This window comes from Athene noctua, chromosome 1, assembly GCF_965140245.1.
Source record: "Athene noctua chromosome 1, bAthNoc1.hap1.1, whole genome shotgun sequence".
Lineage (NCBI taxonomy): Eukaryota > Metazoa > Chordata > Aves > Strigiformes > Strigidae > Athene > Athene noctua.
The window spans coordinates 198,724,724-198,743,683 of NC_134037.1; the positions used below are offsets into that span (position 1 = coordinate 198,724,724).

The 18,960-nt window shown below is 43.9% G+C and overlaps 2 protein-coding genes across 10 annotated transcripts in view; both read right to left on the reverse strand.

The window, feature by feature from the left end:
• Positions 1-9,223, reverse strand: F7 (coagulation factor VII). 3 transcript variants are annotated; one of them, XM_074930649.1, is made up of 8 exons: positions 8,994-9,223; positions 6,654-6,814; positions 6,068-6,092; positions 5,862-5,975; positions 4,846-4,986; positions 2,325-2,431; positions 1,688-1,808; positions 1-1,476 (listed from the first exon to the last, which is right to left on the reverse strand). In XM_074930649.1, exons 1-8 carry the CDS (start codon positions 9,061-9,063, stop codon positions 938-940), a joined length of 1,278 nt encoding a protein of 425 aa, XP_074786750.1. In that variant the 5' UTR covers positions 9,064-9,223; the 3' UTR covers positions 1-937. The 3 variants fall into 3 exon arrangements, with proteins under 3 accessions (XP_074786750.1, XP_074786757.1, XP_074786758.1); XM_074930656.1 differs by lacking the exons at positions 6,068-6,092; positions 6,654-6,814; XM_074930657.1 differs by lacking the exons at positions 1,688-1,808; positions 2,325-2,431.
• A 7,374-nt stretch (positions 9,224-16,597) lies between these two features.
• MCF2L (MCF.2 cell line derived transforming sequence like) overlaps positions 16,598-18,960 on the reverse strand; it is a 163,255-nt gene continuing 160,892 nt past the window's right edge. For all 7 annotated transcript variants that reach the window (XR_012633896.1, XM_074910014.1, XM_074910042.1 and 4 more), the window contains one exon: positions 16,598-18,873. Coding sequence is in view for 6 of the 7 variants with exons in the window: in XM_074910014.1 (XP_074766115.1) it covers positions 18,779-18,873 (95 nt within the window). In the remaining variant the exon portion in view is untranslated. The remainder of the gene's footprint in view (positions 18,874-18,960) is intronic.

Sequence of the window (18,960 nt, forward strand, 5' to 3'; positions counted from 1 at the left end):
GGCTTTAGAGAATGGTCTTTGGACAGTGTTTTGCAGATGGTCAGGCAATTATTCTGTTCTGATTTTAGATCTCAAGACAGAGAGTATACCGGACAACAAATGAAACAAACATTCCCTTTCATTTGCCCTCTTCTGTATTGACGAGCATAATACCAAGGCAAAAATAAGATGAAATCAGTGATATTCTTCATCACTCAAATATAGGGTTAAATATTACACTTAATAGGCTTACTGCAATAATGCTTGGTGCAAGAAGGCTAAAATCAAGCTTTTGTAGCAGACCTGTAAATACGGAATTAACCTTTCCGCACCTTTCTTATCCTGGAGACTCTCTACAGGTCCTCCTCCTCAAATGTACCTGTTGCCGCTGCAGCTGTTGGAGAAAGCTGCTTTAATGTAACCCAGAAGAAACACTTTTTCTATTTCTTCTGCTGTTGCATCATCAGCATAGGAAGTTGTGAAAGCCAGCAGCATAAACGTGTTTAAAAGAGATAGCACATATTTGCGGACAACAGGTTCATTCATGACTATTCAACGTAATGCAACTTCTGGCTCAGGAAGTCTGTACATCACTGGTTTCCAGAAGTTGAGAGGGTAGCTGGAGGAAGGATCATGATATGCTTGATGTGTTGCTGACAGTCTTTCTCTCAGCATCTAGCTCTGTCCCTTAGCAGAAATGGATGCAGAACGAGAGGAACTCTGAGTTCGGTTGGTTATGGCCATTCTGTGCCCGCTTCACAAGACACGCAAGTTTACAAACAATACCAATAGGGAGGTTATTTTATATATTCAGGTAGACATCAGACTTGTTCCAAATCATTAATAGTGGTGTGGGTATCACATGTATCACGTATCTAAGATAATGAAGGAATGCTCCAATAGGAAAATGGGGATTGGGTGCAATAACACGATCTGAAAATGCTCTAGTTCAACAGCATTAATCCATGTGCTTCTTCAACCAGTCGATGTATTTGGATACCCTTGTGTAAACCCCATAGCTACCTTTGACAGCACAGCCCTTTCCCCAGCTGACAATCCCGGTCAGAAACCAAGTGTTCTTGTACCTTGTAGCATGAGGTCCGCCACTGTCTCCCTTGCAGGAGTCCTTAACACCGGTCAGGTCTCCTGCACAGAACATATTCTCTGTAAGATTTAAATCAGTCTCCTTTTCACATTCTTGTGTCTTTACACGTGGCAAATCAACTCTCATCAGAACAGAAGAGGTGGCACCTCCATCTAGTAGGCGTCCCCATCCACTCACTGTGGAGTACTTGATGGAGGACAGTTCATACACTGCTAACCGTTTTTCAGGCAAACATATTGGCACCACATAGTCGGTGAGATTCACGGGTGTTTCCAGGCTCAGGAGGGCAATATCATTATTGACTTGTCCATTCATGTATTCTTCATGAATGATTATCCTGGCAACGCCACTTTCTTGCTCAGTGTTCTCATTGTAATTTATTGCATGTTCACCTGGAAAAGTTATTAATCACAGGTCATGTCAGGCAGCTCCTTGATTCCTCAGAAGTTCGAGGAGATAGGGGGTTTCTAGTCTGACACCTCTTAAGGACGATTCCCTTACACTACCAAAGCTTGCACATTTTGTCTTTCACTCTGGCTTGTCAGGATGAGAAGCTGCCACCTCAACCACGGCTCGATAACATCAGGAGGGGAAGATACATACCCAGTCTCACCCGAAGCTGTTCACGATCAGTATGCTCCAAACAGTGAGCTGCAGTGACCACCCACTCTGGGGAAAGCAGGGTACCGCCACACGTTTCTTTCTGATTCTGTATTATAAGGGCCTGCCAACACAAAGCAAACTTATGTCTGACACACCAGATGTGCTTGACCTGAATCTCAGTTGTGTCAGGTTGCATATCACTTCTTTCTAACGCTTTATGCAACTGTGTTAGATAATTGCCTGCTGACGGCATGGAGAATTTAGGAGGGTGAGTCTTCCCATTGACATTTTTTCCATCTTATAGTATGGACCTTGCCTGTTATGGCCAAGAGCGTATCCCCGCAAGCTGCAACTAAAATTGTTGCTAGCAGTAAGGTTAAGGACTGAGGGGTCAGGAGATAGGGGAGGTTGTATTACCACTCCACTCCTATGAAAGCAGGCACTCCAGAGCAAGGCTAAGAGGCATGACAGAAACAGGTGGATCCGCTGGCTATGGATGAAGAGGGAGTTTGATTATCAAGACCTGACACTTTTTATAGATTTTTTAACATAATAGATTTAAAACAATGAATTTAAGATAGTGGTTTCATAAGGAAAAATTTTTTAAAAAGGCAATGAAATATTTCTGAAGACTCACTTGCCATGGACATTCACCCGGAGGACAGATTAAACCACCTACTATTCTCCCTTGTGCAGTTACTTTTTTTTTTGCCAGCACTGGTATTTTTCCACATGGGTATTTCACTGAAAAACAAAAATTAAAAAAAAGGGCATTAAGTGTGATTTTATTGCACTGAATTCACAGCAAAATGTGTAAGGTCTTAGTGAAGTCATGTTAGCTGAAAAACTGGTTTCTAGTCTGGGAGCGTGGGTTCTCCAAAGTAATTGAAAGCAGCTCAGCAGGTAAGTAGTCTTTTTGTTTTGGAAACAGACAGAAATGTTTCTACAGATAGAGTGCAGACCAATACATTGTCACTGACATATATTCACCTGCCACAGGAGTCTGCAAACAATATACCTGCTTAAGATGTGTCAACACAATGAGATAGGCTGCAGGTTGGAGACCAGATGCGACTCTGTCAAGCTTTGTAGCCTACTTATTTTCAGTGCCCCTGCTGACTTTAACTCAGTAGTATCAGGCACACAAAAACATCCATGGCATGATGAGACACAGGCTTAAGCATGGGACATGCAGCTTCTTGCTATGCCTCATTTGGGTGGACCCAAAGATCTAAGAGCAGACACCACGTCTTCTGGTATGCCTCCCAGCAGACTGTGCCTAGTTTGCTTGGGTCCGGAGCATCCTTGATTCTTCCGGACTGCACATCTCAGTCTAAGGTGTGTTTTTAGCCTGAGGAAGAGTGAAGATTGGCAAAAAAACCCATAAATTTTGAGGACTGAACCTGCAACTGAGCTGCAGTACAGAGGAAGCCTTGGTGTTTTTAGTACATCCTTCATCCAACAGGGTTTTCCTTTCAAGAAAAAGGTCTACTTTGGGGGGCTTTGTGTGCCAAGTGGGCGTGCTGTAACTGAACACACTGTCCCATCCAGCAGTCACCGCAACAACGCTGTGAGGAGGAGTGCTCACTTTCTACCACTTTGGGAGCCAGGGCCCTATAGTCTCTGCTGAGCTGCATCTGACATCTCCACGGATCTGTAATAGCCTGAATGTGCCAATTACTTCAGCTGATAATGAAGACAGCAGCAAGCTTTTACACGTACAGTCAAGGTATGGAGAAACAGGAGTAGCTCTTTGGTGGCAGCTGGTGAAAGACCAGAACAGACGTATCACAAACCCACACCCTCTAACGCTGTATGCAGGGCAATGCAAGTTTGGGCGTTTGAAAAAGGGCCATTGTGAGAGAGGCCCTTGTGAGACAGGAGGACTGTGAAGGAACTGGCAGTCTGGCAGTTACAGAGTTTTGTCTCCTTGCAAAGCACGGTCAGCGCTACGGCTATTTTGGCCCCCAAGAAGCGAGCAGCAATAAATACATCTTCCTTGCAGGGAAAGAAGATACACTGAAAAGCCTGTGGAGAATATTGGATTCTTTGTTTTCAGCTTTTAACAAAAGCAGCTTCCTTATCACGTGATATTGCAGAATCTGTTAATAAGGGATAAGCACATTAGTGGACTTTTTTCCTAATGAAATTGCTGTTGTTGAGAGCCAGGTTGTCATTATCAGTTCTCTGCATGAGTGCTCCACTGAGGTGTTTGTAGTGGGGCATCACCCCTCAGAATTACTTCACATGCTCCCTGTAGCTCTGTCTGTTATGTTCATATCCCCAGGGGGCTCTTTTTCCCCTCTAATAAAAGTAATTCAAGTATTGGAAAAATAATTAACTTGCACTGCCCTAGTCCCAGTTGAAATTACCTTGTCACATGAGTTAGAGAAATATCTAGCCACTGTGTCTAGAGGAATACCAAAAGTGTATTAATCCTACCAAATAGGAGGAAAAAAAAAGAAGAAAAAAGAAAAAAATAAAGAAGACACACCAGCCACCCCACCCCCAACGGTTTTTCTATAGTTTTGATAGGCCTCTTCCTCTCTTGACTCCTGTGCTGAAATAAGTACAGCAATAAAATCCATAATCACAATTTCAGATTGGAGATCCAACAATAAAACAATGCTGCCCCAAAAATATTTTCTCACCATGGGTGTAAGCTAAAACAAAAAAGAACTTGTGAGGCCCAGAGCCCCTCTACTCACCAGAAGCCCCTCAGTCTGACCCCAAATCCCTGACTACCTGCTGCTCTGCTTTATTTAGACCACCTGGTCATAAGCTTGTCTCCACTGCTCAGTTCTTCTTTAGCAGAACAGTGGTGCAAGCACTCCCCAAGGAGAAGACAGGGGTTCAACTCCCTCCTTGCTCCTAGCCAGTGGGACATTCAAACAAAATTTCCCGAGAAGTGGACCTCTGGGGCCAGGAAGGAGAGGTCCAAAAGTTTCCTTGCTCGGTGTGCACACTTTGCCAGCTGCTTTTCTGGGGTGTCTAACTTCCACCAGAAGCCCAAAGGTACTGCTCTGGACTCTTGCCTTTGAAAAAGAGGTGAGGACCTGGTGGCTAAGGGTTACACCTTGCACCTCCTGATGTGTACTTGTTGAAAACTTTTCTTCCAGAGCTGGCTTGGATTTAGCATTGGGCTAGTAGTATCTTACCTTGGGGAATGCAGGACACGCCGTCACTCGCTAAAGTGTAATCGTCCGCACAGAAGCACACTCGTTTTTCAGACCGCTCATCAGTACAGTACTGTTCACAGCCACCGTTGTCATAAATGCACTTCAGTTTGTCAGCCATCGCTATAGTCAGAGAAAGAGCATTTAGGTTTCCAAATGTGGATTTTGGTGCTTAACCTGAGTCAATTGCAACTTGAAATGTTGACAGGGAAACAAGGCAGCAAAGCAGATTATTGATTTATGTGCAGTGACTGCATCAAAAGGGCCTGCCATTTGGCAAAAGCTAGTTAGGCTTGGATGTCCAGGGACTGGGGAAGAAAAGGCTTAAGAAACATACATCTAAAATTAAATCAGTCTGCATTTATACAATAGCTGAGCTGTCTAAAGGATGAAGGTGTTGTAATTGTGTGGTAACCATCGTAATACATGACTGAAAAATTCTAACTTGTATTTTGCCATTTGACAGAAGGATGCTCTGGGATGACTGTTCAGGCTGCCTGGTTAGACTTGATGAGTGCCTAGTCCTTGTTTGGGCTCAGTGTGTTCTGAGGGTTTAAGTGTAACATTCAGTACGCAGTGCCTACTGAAATCAATGGAAAAACGTATATTGACTTCATTAACTGCTGGACCTGTCCCCTCGGACTTTGTGTGATGCATATGCAGCGTAGTTCTCATTCACATACTGCACCAAGCTTCTAAGTCAAAATAACTTCAGCTCTTGGTAGGAAAAAAATATTCCTCCTTTTCTCTCAGACGGTGCACAAAAAGCAATTTTATTTTCCTTTATGAAGTCGACATAGGGTGATAATTATCTTGCTGCCTTGCAGTGCCTGACTGCCAGCTGGTTAGATCCATCGCACAGCACCGCAGGCAGCGTGGACAGTAGCTGTCATGGCTAGAATGATGCAGAATGATAATGATTGCTGCTGTTTATCTCAATGCCTTGCATTTGAATTAATAATGACAGCTTTATTTTGTTAAGCTAGGCCATAGCTGACCTTTTTCACAGTTTTTGCCCTCATATTCGACAGGACAGCGGCAAATGTAATCCTGAAACTGGTCATCACAACTCCCTCCGTTCTGACAGGGGTTGGAGTCACACTGGTTGGGGTCTGTAAAAACATTCAGTGTCAGTCCAGCTCACACGAAGAGCTGCAGCAGCGGGAGTGTTTTGCAGATGTTAGAACATCCTAAACGATCGTACCGGAATAGATGTGCCAGAACTCTTTCTGGAAGAAAAAGATGTGAGATTTAATTAAGAAAAATTAACTCAGGTTAAGTCCTACAGCCCTTGTAGCACAGGAGGGGTTACAGACAGCCACAGTGATGCCCTTTTGCCTTTATAATTTATGACAGTCGATGTCCATAAAATATTCTCCATTATTTTCTACATTCTAGATTATTTTCATGTACCAGTAGAGAAGGAGACCATGTAACACACCCAAAGAGGTTACCCATCAATAACCTCCATAGGGTTGAGGTGGGATTGACTGAAACGGATGTTGCACAATACAGTAATTGAAAGTATTGTCAGGCCAGGAATTACTGGGGGTTGAGATGACCTAGAGAGCATCCACTTTCCCACCACCCCCAGGTCAGTACTGCTTGGGGCAGCCCATGCAGTATACACTCCTGCAACTCACTGCTGTCCCCCCATAAATGGAGAGAAAGATGCAAACAGCAGGACACATTGTGCTTTTTTTTTGCTCTTGCAGTTTATGTCAAAGCACACCCTTGAGTAGGGACAGTCCCTCTGACAGTGAGTGTTCACCCAGCCCCGTGTTACTTACTGTCCGTTCATCATCATGGTAAATCTCTCTCGCCTCCTCAAAGGAACACTTTTCTTCCATGCATTCTCGCTCTACTGACCCCAGTTTTATCTCTTCAAAGAAGCTGTTGGCTCGTCTTTGCCTTTGCAAAACACTGCTTGCCTCTTCCTGCTTTAGAAAGACTGAAAAACAGCAGCATGTTCTGCTTGTCATACAGCTGCGCTCTCTGGACAGAGAGGGGGTGGGGGGGCCATGTCCCATGAAAGCTTTTCTGCTTCCCGAGATTTGCTGAGATACTTTAGAAAAGAAATGGGCAAATGAGAGCCTCCTTTCTCTGGCCCACCTCCCAGGTAAAGTGGCAGCACATGAATGTTAGAGAGCCCAGAGCTTAAGAGAAGAGGGCATGCTACACCAGTGCTCTATGCCAGCGACTCCTAAGGTACCATTGCACATCCTATAGTAGGTCTCAACACGCACAGCACAGTTTCTTTCAATTCTAGCAGCTGAAAAAATGGTGTTGCTTTATCATGCCCTGATGTGCATGTCTACACCCGATTTTCTGTTCTCGCTACAGAAAGTCACTTGCTGACGGGTGGGCCACAATCACACCTTCACCCGCAGTCATGTTATCCCACACCCCTTCACTCGTTGGACCCACAGAAGGGACTTAGCCCACCACTAGCAGACCACAATTTTAAAACTGCTGTTTTAATATATTCACCTTTAGTTTTCTTCTGTAAAAAAGGCTATGTTAAGGTACATAGGAAAGCTGGACAGTGCTGTTTGTGTTTCCTAGCAGAGCCTGTGGATGGCTCCTGGCTGCTGCCAGCACCACAGACCACAGCCACAGGGGTCTTCACTTGGTGAGTCTCTGCTGTGCTTTGGAAGACATTGAGCACACAGGTTTGATAGCAGATATCACCAGAGCTTGCTTCCTAGAGCTATGTCAACTTGCAGATGACAAGACACTGAAAGAGCTGATACCATCGTCACTATGCTGACCTGCTCCTCAGCTTCAGGATACAAGCACATCACACAACTGTGCTCTGCGGGTATAATTCAGGATAAGGAACATGAAGTCCCAGTGCTGTGATGTACTTTTGCTCCACGTACTACGTAGAACAAGTCTTGAAATAATTCATTTTGCATTTTTTTCCTCCTCCATGTCAGTGGGGGATTCTGGAGCTTTTAACTGATTTCACCTGGGATTGCAGGTAGATTTGGTGATTGAGGCTGATGCGTACCACGGGCCCTTCCCCTCCCAGGATGTTCTCCAGCACATGAACCCTGTAAGAGCGGGAGTTACCTTCTAACTGCTGGAAGGGCCCCCGAGGTGGTTGCTGAAGGGTAAGGCTCATGTATGCCCTCACCAACAAACACACAAACATAAATACTGAGGGGGTTTATTCCAGTCTGGTGAGGTGTCTCTAAACGTTTGTGTCTAATCAGAACCTTTGCTGAATTACATGCAAAATAGTGGTAATTTTCCCTATACTTCAAAGTTACTTGAAGGAATAAAATATTGTGTGGCATGCATTGAATTTATCCCAGGGTGCCTCATAAACATTTGCTCATTATAGGAATGTCAGCTGGGTGTTTCTGACATGATTTCAAAGTCAGGCTGTATGATTTTAATATGGCTTTCTTTAAAGGCCTTTAATTAACCTTACACTGCAGATATATGACACATGTATCAGCTCACAGGCACAGACTCTGACAGAGAAGCATGCCTGCGCATGTGGCGGGGGACATCCTCCTGCTTTTATTTCGGCATTCTCTACTTATTTACACTGGAACACTTTGGACTTTGTTACATATTTTTCCAGCTTTTTTCACTGCAGTGCAGGAGACACAGTCAATGGCTGACTGGGAATCTGAAAGCACCGGGTCTGCCTTATTAATCTGGGAGCTTATTTTTCAGATACGTGCTGGAGACACCAAAGACCTACCACCTCACTGTCTTCTGTTGCTGCCAACATGGGGTGGATCATCACCTTTTAAATTTTTCGTCAGCTGAATGACAGTCTATTGTTTCTCTGCTTTGAAAAATACCACAGTTCAATATGAAATAACATTAAATCCTTTTTTCACATAGTGGGCAGTTGATGGCTTGCCTGCTGTCTGTGCAGTGAGATAATAGATTCATTTAGCAGTCTAGAGGTGCTTTTCCTTAGTTGGCAAAAAAAGCCCGTGGATGCCATCACTGAAAGCAAACAAGAGCCTTAGAGCAACTCACAGTCACAACTGGTGGCAGGACAAACATGCAACAGTGCTCAGAACTTGCAATGAAATTTATGTCTGAGTAACAGGAGAAAGGTCCATTGCCAGTAAAAATTACTACAGCTATACCCTACAACATACCTGCATCCAGAGAAAGAGGAATCAGTAGCAGAAAGAAGAGAAGCAAAGCCACGCACTGCCTGGAAACCATGATGAACCCTGCGAGCCAGTGTCCTGGTAGTGTATTGACATTTCAGCAAGGACTGTTTGGCCAAAGAGCTCAGCTTCAAATGCTCGGAGCCAGAGGAGGGGCTGGCGAGTCATGGAAACAGAAAAAGATCCATGACAGCCCGGTGAGCTGAGCAGAAGGGCACTTGCAAATCCTGCAATGTGTCCTTTTCACACCAGCAGGGAGCTTGGTTTTGAAGTGTGCTCTCCTGACCTGTGCAAAGGCTATGCCGATCACACAGGCTGCTGGATCTTCACTTTTCATCTAACACACCTTCTTCATGAGAAAAATAAATCCTGGGACCCTGTATCTGCATGACTGGCACTAACTTGGCCGAATAACCCTGCATGCAGAGAGCAGTGATGTGATATTTATCTTGAATCAGCAGTCACATTAGTGCTTTGGAGTATGATTGAACCACTGATATCTGTCTTTTCCCAGTTCTCCATCACCAGCTGAAACTCTGCACTTCTGGTTGAATTTATTTGGAGGCACTAATTAACCCGCAAGAGTCACCCTACACTGTTTCTTTCCATCTTTGCTGCAGGACCCATGTGGCCTGCACAAGTTGTACCCACTGGAAAAGGCATTGAGCTGATCCATGTTATATTTCATTAGTAATGACAGGGGTTTGAGGAGCTAATCTGCAGACAATGTTTTATCTGGAACATAAGCAGTCTTCTGATTTAATGGAAATCAATTCACGGTATCAGACTAGAGAGTTGACAACATTCTTGTGGAAATATTTACTGAAGATAGCAGCAAGGTAAAGAGCATGTTTGCCAATGAGAAGTGAAGCGCTGCTTGAAGGCTGGAGTGTTTTCCAGGCTGTTCTCCCCTTCCTGTGTGGAAAGGAGGAGGGTCGGCTCTGCATCTGAACGCTCCAGCAAAGAAAAGCATCAGCTAGATTTTTACTTCGCTGCCAATGCTCAGTGTAACTCCTTGCAGAAGTCGTGATTGCTTAGGAAGGCCGGGCTCCTGGCTGCTCTTCGCATGCTGTCCTGTTCAGTGGCGGTACACACAGCTGGATGTTCTGTTTTGAAATGGCTTTCCCAAGAGGGGGCATCTGGGCACTTCTCTGGATCGCAGCCTGGCTAATTCCCAGCAGCCCAGTTCCTGGGGCGGTTGGGGACGGACGGCGGGTCCTGTCCCAGGGCAGAGGAAGGAGGCTGCTTACTGGAATACAAAAGGAGCTACAGCAGGCCCATGCTGTTCCCATCTCTGCGCTTTGGGAACCCTCTCCACACCTCACAGCCTGACAGCATGATCCTCATTCCTTGTTCTCTTGCCTATGGCAGTGAGTGGAAAATAGCAAGGGCATGTTCAGCTTAGCAAGACCAAAGCTAAGCTTGTTGGAGCTGCTTGAAAATCTCTCTTGGTCTCACCCTCTTGGGGAAAGATCTAGCCCCATCTAGTTGAATGAGTCACGCAGACCAGAGCATGAGGCTGTGCCTCCCGCCCCTGAGGCCAGGCCGGGTCTGTACCTATTGGCCCCTGCAGCTGTGTTTCCTTAGGTGGGGTGGGTATCGTCCCCCTGCCAAGGGAGGGTGGGGTGGGTATCGTCCCCCTGCCAAGGGAGGGTGGGGTTGCTGCCACCCCACAGCGGCATCACGGCACCTCTGCACCATGGCACCCTTCACTTTCTCATCTTCTTCCTTCATCGTGTGCAGACCCTGCACATCCTTTAGGACTGATGCAGTATTTTCCTTGTCTTCCTTCCTCTGTTGGCATCCCTTAAACATGAAAGATTTTGCTTTTATTACTTGGGAATGCAGCCAAACACTCAGTTATTATTTTTTAGAGACCAGGGATAAAGCTCAAGTGCTGGGAACAGCAGTCAGTTCATACGGGGACAGTCCTCCTTCCAAGAAAAATTCATGCAATCAGGTTTCATCAGGGGTGACTGTGCCCATGAGGAGGGACACTGAGGATTCAGCAGTCCCAAGACTTCATTACAGCTCTTCTCTCATGAACTTCATATTCACAGATCTTGTCTCAAAGCCGTATCCTACTAACTTCAGCTGGGCCAGTTCTTTGGTTAAAGAGCTGTGTTTTTAAAGATCTCCCCCTCCTTACTGTCTTAGACCCCAGCCAGAGGAGTGAACACCAGTTAATTTGCTTTTCTTTACCAGAAGATCCCAAGTCTTGCTTAATTCTTCTTCTGTGTGGTCTTGCTGTAGTTTATGAGAATTGCCCTGGTATTCTGCTCTATAAATCTCCTTGCCAGTGCAGCTTCAGCCTTGCCTTATGTTTTCTGAGCAATTCCAAGAAAAATAATCCACTATTCAATTAAAAGTGAATATATATTAATGCAAATATGCACCCCTGCTGCTCATGTGTGCTACTAGAATCAGTTTGGGGACAGCTGTTCAGAAAATATGAACTAGGGTATTTTTTAGTGTATGCTTTGGATGTGCCAAAGTTGCTTTATTTCCAAAAAAACCCCATGTTAAAATAATTAAACATGAAAAATGTTAACAAGGTGAAATAAAAATCTAAAGCAGAAACATTTTCTGGGAAGACATGAGGCACCGATGTCTCAGAACATACTGTTCTTTATTTTTGTTTTGTTTCCTACTGACATTTTTCAAAGAAAACTCTTAGAATTTTGCTATTTTTAGTTTCACGTTTGGGGTTGAAGACAGGTATGGAAGCTATTGGGAACTGTGCAACTTGATCTGATCCGACGGGTCACTGGTCATTTAAACATGAGCTTTCTAGTCAGCACTCAGGAGCAATTTAAAGAAATAAATCAATGATTTCTATTTCAAAGAGGCCATAAAAGATCTTATGAGTAAGCTGACAAGGCTGTGTCTGGGTAGGAAAGGTTTAGGAACAAGCTGCCTCATGAATGTATGGAAAATTCAATTTAAATCTCCAACAACAATAGTAACTTGCCATCATTCATTTATCAGACCAATTAAAAGCAAGCCAAGCCTGTGATCAAGTTAATAATTTCCTCAAGTTAATAATCCATAAATCTACAAATATCATGCTGATAAGTTTTAAAGCAAATTACTTGTGTTTTAGACCTCAAAAGAGAACTATTTCTTTCCAGGAGAAAATTACTTGCCTGCTTGACTGACTTCTGTATCCCCATACAGCAATCATTTTCCTAAAGAGGAAGTAGAAGATGGGGAGATATTTCTGATAATTTTTGTATGACCAGCTCTGGATACAAGTGCTTAACATTTGATTTTATTTTTTAATCTTGATGTGGGTTCTTTCTCTTCTTTTGCTGCCTATGGAGAAAGATACCTGAAGCTACCTAGATAAGAAAGGAAGCAAGACATATAAATTTATTTTGCACTGCCTTTTGTAATAAAGGCAATGTGCCCCGTAGTTTGTCTGTTTAATGCCACCTATACCAGCTGGTAATGAGAGATATTAACTCTCCTACAGACCTTCTCTTGACTGTGTACTGAGACCATCACAGCTGCAACAGCACCACTGGTGAATCTGTAGTCTTTTAAATACAGCTGGGGACTTTGCTGTCTTGTCAATTGATGTGGAATGAATAAATACAAAAATCTGAAAGGTGATTAATGGATTCACTTCAATTGATTTGCCACAGTTAATGTTTCAGCACCAAACCAGCTAGTCTGAATAAATAAATAAAAATTCAGAATAAAAATGCAAAACTCCATCCTTGGTTTTCTACTACCATCTTTAGGCTGCTGCTGGTACAGGCAGCGGCAGCCACAGCAGTTCTTGGGTGAGGTGCAAAGATGCCTAGCGAGCATATTTCAGTACATGATCTCTCCTTGCCTTACTCCTATAGGGACGTAACCTTGTGGGTGACTTTGGCCCGTCTCCACAGGGTCAGAGCCACGGAGGAGCTGGCAGAGCTCCTTCTGGTTTGCCCTTGCCCCTGCTGTGACTTGGCCTCTCCTTGCGAAGGGCTGAGGGACTCATCTGCTTGCTACGCTGTTAGGTTGGATGAGGAAACATTACCACTTTGCAGCCTGCTCTGTGTGTACACCACGCTGTTTTTTATTTTCTCATGAGGATTTGTCTAGACCTAGTGCTGCCCCCAGATTTTTCAAGAAAAGGCTTGAGCTTTGGGTGAGGATGCTTCATTGTGAACGAACTGAACGCCCTTTGGACTAAGCAAAACAGTTGGAGCCCATTGGGGGGGTGGGGAGTGTGTGTGTTTATTCACATATGACAAGTTATTTTTGAGCTAACCATGTAGAACAGCACACGAGCAGCTGAGGGAGGGAGCGGATGCCAAAACAGCTGTACTGGCCTTGTCTATGGTCCGACAGAGCCATCCAGCACCTTGCGGCCCTTGGGCACCCCTTGCCCCTGCCCTGCTGCCTTTGGAGGGTGTCACTGCTGGGGACATAGAAGAGGCTGTGGCCACAGGAGTGAATGTGGGTGCTACGGCTCAGGGAGGGGAATGCTGCACCCATTCTGGGAGCCGATCCAGCCAAAAGCTGCCAGGGATAAGGTGGGGAGATAACTTAGTCACTCCCTGCAGCGAGTGGGACTAAGGGTGCAGCATTTACGAAGCAGGAGCGGAGTGGGGAGGGGAGTTTGCTGCTGGACTGGCAGCAGCTCCATGCAGCTTCTACTTCAGCATAAGACATGCAGCATTTTTTCAAGTTAAAAAGTCTTTGTTCCCTGTCTGTGCTCCTCACCCCATTGCACCCACCAGCCCTATACACTCCTCTCAAAGAACAACCCACCTGCTCTGGGCTCTCCCCTCTCTACCTTTCGATCTCTGGCTGGGTGTTACAGCCCCTCACACCACCTTGCCCTGACAGCAAGCCAGACCCCACTGTCCGTGGCTCCAGGCTGGCACAACGAATGTCTGCTTGGGTGCCTGGCCAGGATGTGAAGGAGCCTGTGGTGGGCTGGGTGCCAAACACCACTTACATGCTTAAAAACTGCCTTTCAGTGATGCAGAGCAATGCTAGCATCAGTTAAACATAAAAGAAAGAGGCATTTGGTAATTTGACAGCCATTTTGGAAAATAAGGACTACTGGTCATCCTCCTCAGTGATGTTACTTCCTCTTAATCAGCTGGTTATTAAAATCTGATTATCCACAGAGATGTGGCAGCTGAGTTTCTGCTTTCTGAGGGGATCATCCAGAGAGAAAGCAGGATGAAAGAGAAGGAAACAAAGATGCCTGAGCAAGAGACAGTAAGAGTGGCTCAGGCAGCTACGGCTGACAGCCGGTGAAGGCGCTGCCTGGGGGGCAAGGGGCCAAATGGAGGGCAGGAGAGTGGCGAGGCAGCCCTTGTGCTCAACAAAGCAGGGTGAGGTGTAGGGAAGCAGGTACCTCCTGGCAAGAGAGCACAAAGTCTGGAGTGAAAGGCTGGATTTCCCAAAGACACAACCTCTGCAGGATATCAAAGCTAAAGGCAGCTGCAGAGAGCCACAGGAGCAGCTGGTGATAGTGGACAGCTAGGTAATTAAGTGATGGATTAAGCTGAAAACGGTTCCTGGAAAAGGATCTGGGAAGCCTCTGCACACACAGGGCTCAACTCTGATCTGGAGCCACTCTAGATAGCTCCCTGAAAATACTAGCTTGAGGTGCAGTGGCTTGGAAACATGTGGAAAGGAATAAAAAAACCCCAGGAAAAATCTGATACTACCTTGCTGTTGAGGAAGTTGGCATCCCTGCTGCCAGAGCTGGATCTCAGAAGCATCTCCTGCTGTCTCTGCTACAACAGCTCACCATTATGGTCCCTGCATTGCTCTAAGAACATGGTATTGCAGAAGCTCCTACATAAACAAGTGACAAGCTGAGTTTCACAGGCCTTAAATTTCTTTCCTGGATTTATTAAGGGAAAGGGAAATTGTGTAAGTATACTGGACAACATTTAAAGAGGGCTTCTGGAAGTTGCCTGGGAAAAAAGTAAGTGGAGCATGTCTAAGACCTTTGCCAAAGGCCTTGGGTTGTCCTGCTGCTGCAGCTGGCTTCACCCTGTCAGGGTATTTGTAAGGCCAGAAGCAGCTATTTATCAAGTGCTTTGCTATTGCAGGTCAGAAAAGTACCTTGCCCTCTGAGTCTTTACATAGCCATTCATTTCTTTCCACCTGTTTATGAGTCTCTGAAAGGATCTGATCTTTATCTTCCTTAACAGCTGTTAAAATAAGGAATAGTTATTGCTAATGTGGCCATCATAGCTTACAAGTTACCTATTCATCTCCTTTCAAATGAAAGCCCAGAGAAGCTACTCCAACAGCTAAACATCTTATTTTGATAATATGGCATCTAGACACAGCTTACACCAAATCTTAAGGGATAATAGAATCTGGCTCTTCTATTCCTACATCCTAAGTTAAGGGAATTGAATTCAGGTAGCTCCCCTGTACAAGGCAGATTTGGCATTCACCCACACAAATCTAGAGAGACTATGAATTCTAGGGACTTGTATGGACACTCTGAACTTAACAGTGTAGTTCATAATAACCATCTGATGTATGATACAGAAGGGGAATTGGAGTCCCTGGCATTCTGAGATGTGAAGTAAATGAGTTATGGTCCAAAGTCCTTGGTTTTGCTCAGTGACATCATCTGTGCAGAACGGAGACAGGATTTTGCAAACCACTTCTGTATCTATGAGACTGTGCTCCAACTTTGAGCCAGTTATCTAGGATATAAGAAACCCAAGATGAGTCCATAGTGTTTGCAGTAGGAAATAAATATGCTTACAATTAAAGACAAAACAATTATTATTAGGTTTTTATACAGAAGATTCTTTACTTTCCACTAAGTTAAATCTGGGCTGGAATTCTTTTGCTTCTAACAAGTATGATGTGACTCTTTTCAGAAAGGTTGGACCTCCTTTTGCTCAGAAAAATAGGACTACCTACTACAGAGGTAGTTGTTATATTAACAAGAACAAGAGTAAATAAAAGCAATCAACTCCCAGTGACACTTTAGCTGGATGGTGTAATTGCACATGTCCACCAACTCAGCCCAAATCACTCCAGTCAGTGAGAAATTCACCTCCTGCCATGGTGTGATGGTCCTTAAAGCCGTTAATCAGTGAATGTGCAAACATGTTCCTCTTCAGATGCTGCAAGAGTGAACATGGTTTCTCATTTCTGACCCAGCTGTGGCCAGACACGGACCTCCAACTTGTTCTGTTAAGACCACAGGATCAAGAGGAGCATGTGTACAGGAGGACAACCACAGGATACACAGCTTTCTTCAGGAAAACCCAACAGTGATGTGCTGTCTTTCACAAAAGGGTGTGTGGGAGAGAGGGAAAGAATCTGATTACCTGGCGCTGGCTTTAATTTTTTATCCTCAGCCTGTAGACGTGCTTTAATTCCCCAGTGCCAGGTAAGGGAGACAGGGTCTCAAGGATAAAATGGTATTTTTCTGAGATGGTCCAGAATGATTAGGGAAAGGATCTAAACACACAGACCCTGACAGTCAACAGCTAGACAGACCTAGTTTTCTGTTCCAAATCCTTCATCCTTCTATTTCTGTATGATACCCATAAGAAGCTTTAAAGACTGTGAGACAAAATAAAACACAGAGCATGTCTATATAAAGGCATTCAGCAAGAAGTGCTGAAATTTATTCAAATTAATTACAATAGAGACCTCTGACTTTGAACTTCTAACAGCAGTAAAAAAGGAAATGGTGAAATGGGTTGTATTAAAGTGCAATGATGTGGAGAAAACCATTGAAATAACACAAATGAGGCCCCAGTGAGAAATGAAAGACAGTCTCATCCTAGCAATGACAGCAATATATAAGAAAATTATGTTACAGATAATTTACAAAATAACTTACATAGATGAAGATAAGCTGAATCTCATGTTGCCATACCATTGTTAAATATCAGACTAAATATTCCTGATCAGCACAGTATTATGTGGGATAATTAAAAAAAGATCAGAGGATTTCTGCACTGGAAAAGATGCCTGAAGTAAAACCCTGATCAGCCTTTATATTGCAGTATTGCAAGAAACCTAAGTATTTATGCATTGCAAAGTGACACATTCAGCAGCATGAAGACTATAAATACATCTTTTACATTGATACATTATATCTACACACATCTACACACACATATATACACACAAGCACATACATGCACATATATATGTATGTGCATAAATATATGTGTGTGGGTGTATATATATGTGTGTATTTGTACTGACCATGGTCAGCTGCATTTTGATTGCATCTGGGGTAGGGTCGCTTTTGTAACCCAGGAGTAAGATCATTCTTTAGAGTATTTCTCATTTAAGTTTCCTAAGCTGCAGGGGCTAAACTATAAAATTCTGGCACAGACTTCAGGGGCTGATTATTAACAGCAGTTCCCATTGACATAATCTGCTGCGTTTAGCGCTTCTGAAAAATTAAGCTCTTAACGTCTGCAATGTTTTGAAGTAATACGGTACATGAATCAGTTAAAAACCTATTTTCAGAGAAGTAAAAATATTTGAGATGGACAGGAATGAATACAATATTCCATACATGCACAGAGCTTTGGACTGTTTGTAAGGATGACATGCAAAGAACATCTGACAAAGTGGAAATTTACAACATTGGCTTACATCATACCTTGAAAAATGGCAAGTTTAGCATCACCTTTCCTTTAAAAAAAATTAAAATACTTGCCTGTAGCATAAATCTGACGTTTGTTTAATATGCTAATATGTGTTTTTCTCCTGTGCTCCCCTTTTATAGAAAAATTATGTCATTGTTTTTCTCTCTTTGAATAAATCTGTAACAAACATTATTGACTAAAAAGACGTCTGATTTCCAGCCCTCATTGGTTTGTCTGAAGGAAGGCTGTTCACCCATAGTGCAGCCACAATAGTTTCTCCTGCCTGTAACTGCATGTTAGTTGTGAGAGCTGCAGGTAAGCACGCAGTTACCGTTTATAAAGAAAACATTTAGTGAGTAAGAACATTTGTGTTTCACGGTGCACCTGTCTAAGGAAAAAGATGCTACTGAATTGCCAAGGCTATGTAACACAGTGATCTTGGTAAAGAATTTGGTTCTGAGGCCCAAATACCTCAGAAAACAGCTATTCCATTGCACACATCATTAAAAGGTGGGAAAAGATACAATAATAGTTTCTTTTGATGCTGTTGTGGTCAGCGAATCGGTCATGTCTGCATGCTCTCTAGGGCGCAGAAGAATATCCTGAAGACCAAAGAGAAGAGAAGAAGCTGGACCAAAACTCCTTCCTGGCTGCTCTAAGAGTCCCATTCACTGCACTGACTGAGGTATGTCCATGGAGAAAGAGTTTTTTTGGGAGAAGGAATTGTAAACTTGGATTGATTTTCCTCATACCTATCCCTGTAGGTTGCCATGTGATTGCTATGTTGTTAGTTTACAATGAGGATTTAGCACTGAACACGTTTTGTTTGCTCAGATTCTGGCTGTTATAACATGATGCAGTTCTGCAGAAACCTGATTGCGTATCAGTGAGAAAATGTGTCTTATGCTAACAGCTCTGCAGCTTCAGACTTCAGAGCAGAAGCCTCTACAAGACCCTATTTCAAATCATCTAATTTTCATTTACAACTTCACATTCCATCCACTTTCAATTGGGATCTTCTGGGAGAACCTGTAGAAATCACCACCGAAAGTACTCAAGAGCTGGCAACACAGAACTGGTGGTTCTCCGCTCGCGTCCAGTGTCCAGAGCTCTGCACAGAATGACAAACTCTGGATTTACCTTCCATGGAGGTGAGGTGAAAATTTCATGTTAGCCCTTAATGTCCGAGAAGCTGGTGCTGCTGGCATTGCAGCTATCACTGCAACTTGACGATGTGCTTAAAGTGCTGGAGGCAGTGCCTGATTCTGGGAAAGAAAAAAAAAAAAAACAACAAACCCACAAGAAAATATGATATGGTTGTTTTTCACAACTTCCTTTGATAACAGGAATCT